The sequence below is a fragment of the Chiloscyllium plagiosum genome, chromosome 25 (assembly GCF_004010195.1).
Source record: "Chiloscyllium plagiosum isolate BGI_BamShark_2017 chromosome 25, ASM401019v2, whole genome shotgun sequence".
Classification (NCBI taxonomy): Eukaryota; Metazoa; Chordata; class Chondrichthyes; order Orectolobiformes; family Hemiscylliidae; genus Chiloscyllium; species Chiloscyllium plagiosum.
In genome coordinates, this window is record NC_057734.1 from 14,585,867 (window position 1) to 14,594,064 (window position 8,198).

At 38.4% G+C, this 8,198-nt stretch overlaps 1 protein-coding gene across 1 annotated transcript in view; it reads right to left on the minus strand.

The window, feature by feature from the left end:
• The window catches only part of LOC122562401 (probable E3 ubiquitin-protein ligase HECTD4), a 293,168-nt gene that overhangs the window by 149,361 nt on the left and 135,609 nt on the right, over positions 1-8,198 (minus strand). Inside the window, exons 21-25 of the mRNA XM_043715258.1 lie at positions 7,610-7,631; positions 7,160-7,279; positions 6,780-6,884; positions 6,468-6,631; positions 3,643-3,885 (exon numbers count right to left, since the gene is read on the minus strand). Coding sequence (XP_043571193.1) covers positions 3,643-3,885; positions 6,468-6,631; positions 6,780-6,884; positions 7,160-7,279; positions 7,610-7,631 — 654 coding nt within the window. The remainder of the gene's footprint in view (positions 1-3,642; positions 3,886-6,467; positions 6,632-6,779; positions 6,885-7,159; positions 7,280-7,609; positions 7,632-8,198) is intronic.

Consider the following 8,198-nt stretch of genomic DNA (forward strand, 5'->3'; position numbering starts at 1 on the left):
TGAGCAACTACACTGTTAAAATTCGGTACAAACTTCCAATAAAAACCACTTAGTCCAAAAGGTTGTAGTACTTCCCTCTTCGTCAGTGGTATAGGAAACCCTCCAGTAACCTTTGTTTTCACAACTCATGAAGCCATCTGCCCATGTCCAATGACATGGCCCAGCAATGTGACTTAGGCTTTTGCAAGCTTGCTCTTAGCCTGGATTGTTACCAAGCCTGCCTCCCGAAGTTGATCGAACAATTCCGATAGATGCTCCAGCTGGTTAGTCTTTGAAATCTGTGAGCGAGTCTCCTTTCGGTCATGGCTGACCATGGGTTGCACTCTCTTTGTTCTGGCTTTCTGTTTCCCTGAAGCAACGTCACTTGTGACTGAAGAGACCAATGCTGGAATGGCAGTCCTGGTTGCAGAGGTCATATCTAGATGATGAAAATCTGAAAGGAAAACAGAATGCTGGAGAATCTCAGCAGGTATAGCAGTATCTGTGGAAAGAGAAGTGGTTAATGTTTCCAGTCCAATGTGACTATTTTAGGACTTGAAACATTACTCTGCTTTTCTCTCTAATTTCAAGTCAATTCTGACAGCCTAATGCTGTAGCTCTGCAAGACATGGTCATGAGAAATGCCTGGTTCCTAGTTACTTCTATACCTCCTTTGAAATCTATAAACTTGTAATCTATATCAAGCAAGCCTGAACAATGTATCCAAACAGTCTGGTTAGCATGCTGTAAAATTATTCTCCCATCTCTCTAAACAACCTTTCCCATGCTTATCCATTCTACAAATCCCTCTTTTATAATAATATCTTTCATTGAAATTGATTTTCAATGGCCTTACATTAGAATTCTCAGACTTTGACTATGATGAAAAGCTTTCTGCCTGCTTGCAGTACATTCAAATGCAAATAGAAAAAGTTGAGCTAATTGCTTTCCCTTCTCAAGCAGGTGGACAATCACTTCTTATTGATGGCACTTCAGGACTTTGACCAAAAGCTAACCAATATGAACTATATCCTTCAACCACTTGCAGCAAATTCTTAGCATGGACATTCCTTAACATTGCAGCCGACAATTTACACTTGTACTATGTAGGCCAATGTACTAAAATGTTATGAATTTTATGTATCATTTTGTGCAGTAAGCCTTTCACACACCTCATGCTAAAAGAGCTTTTTGCTGCCATATTCATGACTATTTCATTCATACCTGCTCATACAGTTAACTGTTAGCAAATCTATCCCAAGTATCAGTGAGAAATTTTCCTTGCAGTCCAGGTTTACTCCCATTCCACTTTTCCATTCCTGTACCCACAATTATTTCCTAACATTTATTGTGTGTTATTGTCAGCTGACAAAATCTGATTGTCACATCTCCAAAACGTAAAATTAAAATGGTTTCTTCTTCAACTGTCACCATAGTTACTAAAAAATCAATAGTTGTCACTCCACTGATATCCCTCACCGTCCTCAAGGCGGATCTTTTTACGGTGGTGGACTTTGGTTTTTCTTACAAATCTCACATGTATCTCATTGCTAATATGAAATTATTGCATTATTCATCCAATATGCTTGCATCTTTTACTAACATTTTTAATATTTGAGGATGGGTGGGCAAATAGCCCTTGCGATTTTAACACAATTAACTTTTTATCTTTCAAACAGAATCATACAGCACAGAAACAGACCTTTCAGTCCAACTCATCTATGTCAACCAAGCTTCCATCCTCTGTCATCCAGACAAACCTACACTGCACCTCCTCCACTTCCCGCTCCACTGCACTAAACTCCCCCACCCCTAAATCATAAGACAGGGTCCTTCTTGTTCTCACTTTTCAGCCCATCAGCCCCACATACAACGCATCATCCTCAAACACTTGCGTCAACTTCAATTAGACCTCACTACCCAGATCATCTTCCCCTCACCACACCTGTCTGCTTGCCACACGGACTGTTCCCTCTGCTGCTCCTTGATTTGGATCCCACACCCTCCCCCCCCAATAATGTTTCAGTTGTGTGAATTGCAATTTCACAGATTTCCACATACAATAGATTTGCCATTTTCCAGATGAAGTTTCATATGCACAAAGCCATAAGATGCAAGAGAAGTAGCTCATTCAGCCCAGCAATGAGATAGATGATGGCTGATCTGATAATCCTCAACTCTACTTTCTTTTGCCCAATACCGCACAATTCAAAGATTCAGTCACAAACATATCCATTACTAGTTTAGAATTGCCTTTGGCCAACACAATGCCCTTTCTTTGTTCAATATCTCTATCACCTTCTTCCGAATGTTCTGTATTGTGTTTAGTTTTTAATAAGATATTGTAACTTTTGAGACAGTTCATGGTATAACTGTACTTTGAATCACACCTGAAACATGGTGAGACAACACCGTTGGGAATTATGCAGTTTATTCTTTTATTGTAAGTCACGGGTTCTCTTCGATACTTAAAATTACTGAAATATTTCTGTCCTCACTTCTCAATTAAAATTCTACTGTTGCACTATCACCTCCGACCTGTATGTTAGTCAATCTTGTTAATCAATTACACTGTTTCCTCCATTTTCTGTTGTATGGGCAATTGTCCATTTGCACTTTCATGGCTGCCAGAAAGGAATACTTTTCAAAGAATCTTTTAGTACTTTCTTACGTTTGTTCCAGTAATTTGTATTTCGCTACAAATTCAAATCGTGTCAAAACTAGATGTCTTTCTAAACTCAATATTTTTGTACATGAATAACTTAAATGCCAGCATAGACTAGAGAACTTCCAAATAGAATTTCTGCAGTCTTGCCATGTAATCCGAATCCCATATGTATTACACTATGGAACCACCTTCCCTCTTTCTGAATGTGTCAAAGTCTGACCTTGCCTCATTTTTTGATACCATCTTTTTTGATAAACTTATCCATGTAAGTTAATACTTGGTTCAAATCTTCATCTGTTTCCATTTTAATATCAAATTCAAATTCCAAAAAAAAAATTGCTTCTTATCCTATTTAGTATTGTGGAGAAAGAGTCACAACCATATTCAATTTGCTTCAGTAAAGAATCTCACAGATTCTTAATTTTGACACCAATCATAAAGTTCACATTTAGAGACCAAGGATGGGTAATTAGACATTCATATTTTAGATTCTGATTCATCCATTTCTCTGATGCTGCTGCAAATCTGCAAACATTTTGGTTACAATAAAACTTACAAAAAGTATCTTCTATTACTACTGGAAAACATCAAAGGTTACAAAGATTGGTTAGACAAGCATTTACCTTTCCAGTCGGAGCTTTATTTCAATTTAAACATGACAAACTCATCACTGATTTCTTTTGCCCCCATATTGTATATACATGCACACTCTATTCACTTATCCTTTAATTAATGTACAATTAACCTGTTATAAGTTCCATTTGGCTTTATGTTTCCCTGCCAAACTGTAGTAGATGATAACCTCATCCCAAACTAGGAAATGAGCGTGTAAATGTAGAAGAACATAACAGAACTAAACAGTTTGCGACAAAATTCAATTATTCAGACTCAACCATTTATTCCTATAATTGAATATGCTCACTAGCATTCTAACAGCTTAATACCTTTGCCTCTTTACAAGACAGAACCATTGATATTTAAAGGATTACACTCACTTAATACTTGGTCTGAACTGGGGTCGTGCTCTGCCAGATATTTCCCTGAGTTTTCCCATTATTCCAGGAGGTAGACGAATCCTTGGCAGATCAAAGTAGTGTCCAGTGACTGGAGGTGGTGGTGCGAGTGCATCGCATGGATATGTGAACTCCTGGTCTTCCTCAATAGTTAGCGGCAGAGGAGAGGGACTTGGTGTCAATGCAGGAGATAAGGCACCATTAGCTTCAACCTGCCACTGGCATCTGTCGGTAAGAATATTGAAAGATGGAATGATATTTAATTCTAGCACAAAAACTGCCCATTTTAAGTTCCCACTTATAGAGTCATAGTCATAGAGATGTACAGCATGGAAACAAGACCCTTCAGTCCAACCCGTCCATGCCGATCAGATATCCCAACTCAATCTAGTCCCACCTGCCAGCACCCGCCCATATCCCTCCAAATAAACTTAAGTTGAGCAATGAGTATACTTAGCGTGGAGTGATTACAAATGTGCAGTCACCAGATATCTTTTCTGATACCAGGTATAAACAACAGAATCCACTGGCTCACTTTTGTCACAAAATAAGCAAAGACAGTACACCGAGCTGAATAACACACAAATTTAAAATCAAAGTGCATACTGCAAACAGGAACCTCCAACCTTTCCAACTAGTAGATTGCATGTCAATCAACAGCCGAAAATCAGAGCTTGTAGTAAAGTTGCAAATGCATAAATCACACTGAAGCCTTTGGCACAATGGTACTCTCTACACCTCTGGGCCAGACATTCCAGGTTCAAATCTTATCAGTCCCAGGAGTGTGTCATAAAATACCAGGTTGAGCATAGCAATCATAAATCTCACAGATTTACTCAAGTTACAAAAGCCTCAACTATGAAAGTTTCCAATTTTTGCAATGAAGAATTCTTTAAAAAGTAACATTTATTTGGGGGAGAGAATTCAGAATAAAGAGTTATTAGTCAAAACCAGCAGATGCTTTGAATGAGGTTCTTGTTAAAATCTCACCTACTGGTGATTAGCATTTTCAAATGATTAGTTACTCTCGAGGGGCTCTTGTGGTTCAGTAGTAGTATCCCTACCTCTGAGCCAAAAAGCATGCATTCAAATTCTACCTGCTCCAGTTATGTGTAATAACATCTCTGAACAGGCTACTCACTCTTAGGCCCTCTTGTGGTGCAGTGATAGTATCCCTACCCCTGGACTGAGGCACCCGGTTCATGTCCCACTTGCACCAGAGGTGTGTAATAATTAGAAAAATTGAGCAGTTACACTCTGACAAAATGCTGAACTAGCTTATTAAATCTATTCTGTAAGACTTTAAACACAGCAACGCATATCTCCATCAAAATATAAAGAAAAAAAGTCATTTGAATTATATTATTTCCATAGTAATGAGCAATGTATTTTTTGTGGTTGTGGTGGTGGTGGTGATGGGTGGAAAAGAGAAACTGAACTTTGCAGTTCAGTTGTTTCTAGCCATATAGTAATCAATTTGAAATGACAACAATCTCAAAGGATTTAATTGCTTAACAGATCATTTGTGGTTTTATGAAGTTTAACAGAACACTTTTATAAGAAGATTGACTTGTGTCCTGTAGTTGGTAAAAGATTGCCAACTCAATACAGCTATACCCCTAAACTCATCTGCTCTCGAGCCAGTTAATTTTACATTGGATCCTTAAGAGTCATCAGCTGAAGAAGTTCTCTAAATTCTCAGCATTCTAAAAGGTTATCATATTTTTTGATCAACAATATAAATTTTTAGGAGTTCTGATGAGAATTACAGTAATGGAATTCAGATTGCTAAGCATCACATTTGGCTTAGTGGATTTACCAATCCCATGTGTCACATGTCTTTAAATAATACCTTGGTAATCACTTCAGTCTTTACAGGACTTTAACACATTCAATTTTCATATGAAAAGACTGCTTTAAATACCTAGTGTCCAAAACACTAGAACACTGAAAACCCAAATCAGATTACAACTGGGCAGCGACCGAGTCATTTCTCACTTTATAGATACAATTAATCAACCTGCTTAGATATTTTATTGAATAGATGGGACTTTGAACTTGGGCCTTCTTGTCCAAAGGTAGGGACACAACTACTGTCCCACAAGTGCCCAGCGTTTACCACTTTATGTGTATAAAGGTAACAAACCTGGCAAATGTGAAAACAATGTCATTAAGATGTGGACTATTTCTATTATCAGAACATGAGGTAACCACTTTGCAAAATACCTAGGTTCTGTCCATTAAAATTACCCTGAGCTTCCAGTTACCTGCCACTTCAACACACTGCTGTGCTTCTTAGCCAACACTTTGACTTGGGCCTGCTGCAGTGCTCCAGCAAGGCTCAGCATAAGCTGGCAGAAAAGCATCTCAGTTTCCATTTGGGGTCCCTGCAGCCTTCAGGACTCAATACAGTATTGAGTTCAATAATTATAGAACATTATGTTCTATGTTCTTAATCCAACCCCACACCTTAGGCCTTGTCAGCATAAAGGCTGCTTTCAGCACAGTCAACCCATTTTTGACTACTCATTGCTCCCAATACCAGTTTTTCTCCTTCCCCGGCTTACTAACAGCCATCTCTTTGTCTGCCTAGCTGCCTTTCTCGCTGGGTTCCATCTCCTTCTATCTGCTCACTCCTTCTCCACCCCTACCCAACCTCCTATTTCAGCATACAAAACATCTTTTCATAGCTACTATCAATTCTGAAGAATGTTCACTGAATCAACAGATGCGGACAGATCGGCACATTCAGATATTTGGTAAATGTGCTTGGCTGAAGAGTTAACATCCCCCACGTGACAACTTGCCTCTGTAGCAGTTTTGATCTGAGTAGCTGGTGACATGTTTCCTCCTCTTTAGTAGTCTCAGGTCCATTATAAAGGATCCGTAGCATGGAGCACGCTAATACAGAGAGGCCCAGTGCAAGATCAGCAAGGAAGGGGAGGCCCCCCGAAACATCCTCCGAAGATTCCTACAAAAATGAAAAAGCAAGCAAGCAGAGGCTCTAAAGCTAAATTACCAAATGCAACAAAATGAACTGAAGTCAAGATTGTAACCATCAGACACATTTCTATGTTTACATACATGGCAATTAAACTGGAACAAACCATTGGCCATACCTGGGCTCGAACAGTACAAGCAAATCCCCACATGGCCTTATCAGGTGTGTTATGCTCTCGTCCACTTCTCATCTCAAAAGAAAATGTCACTGTGTCCCCTTCAACCTGATCGTCAAAAACAGATATGATAGAATTTACCAACCCAATTAAGACTTAATTCTAAACATACAGAGGGCAACATCTTTGCACTTTCATCAGAATTCATTTCCTATTTCAGTATCTAGTAGACATAGATTTAAAGTTAATTCACTGTGTTAAAAAAAACAAATATTTCATAGCGAGGTAGACAGGAGAACAAAGGCTGTTATGAAATAATTAAAAGAAAAAAATCTTGCTCATTACCAAAAAACACAGTAAAATAGATTTAAGGTTTCACTTACCTTCACCAAGTCCTTAGGCCAACCAGTTCCGAGCACACTACGACTTCCATAGCCCAATGTATTTCCACCATATTCTGCCACTTTCCTGCTGTTAGTATTTGGGCCCGCATATATCACCAACTAAAACAATAAATTTTGCATTATCGAAAGAAAGTGATAACATATCTTTAGTTTAGAAGATCTTTCATTTAAAATAAACTTAATTATTTTAGACAGATATTATTAGAATATTTGCAAATGGACAAACAGAATTAAATCCAATTGGTTGATGAAAATGAGCTTACACAATCCTGCACAAACTCAAACTCAGAGACATACTTGAAGCAAATACCCATGAGGCATACACTTTTCTGAGGACTACTGATCTTATAAAGGTAAATTATGTAAAGTTATTCATGTTCCTTTTTGGGAGTATATCAAAAACATTAAATTGAAATCAATGAAACCCACAGAAATGGGTAAGAAGAAAGATCTGCAACACAAGACTCAAAAAAAAGAGAGATAGACATTAAATGGGTGCTTTTGCAACAAAAACAAACACCACATAACTGAAGAAAGCAGACATGTTAAGGCATGATCTTCTACTCATCGGTTCTGTTTCCAAAGTACAATTGCATCACATTTTCACTGGGCTAATGGAGGATCAATCACCCCTTTTACAGAGAATGCCCTAATGCATGCTCAATATGACATATGAAATAATTAAAACCAGAGATGCAGTTTCTAAATTTCAAGTTGGATGATTGCATGTCAATTCTATATTTTCTGCTTTTTTAAGTTAATTGATTAATTTTGAAAATTTGCTGTGATAAAGTTTCCCAATAATGGAACGGTGGCACAGTGGTTAGCACTACTGCCTCACAGCACCTCAGGCGACTGATGTTGTGGAGTTTGCACATTCTCCCCGTGTCTGCGTGGGGTTCCTCCGGGTGCTCCAGTTTCCTCCCACAGTCCAAAAATGTGCAGGTTAGGTGAATTGGCCATGCAAAATTTCCCATAGAGTTAGGTGAAGGGATAAATGTAGGGTGGGTTGTGCTTC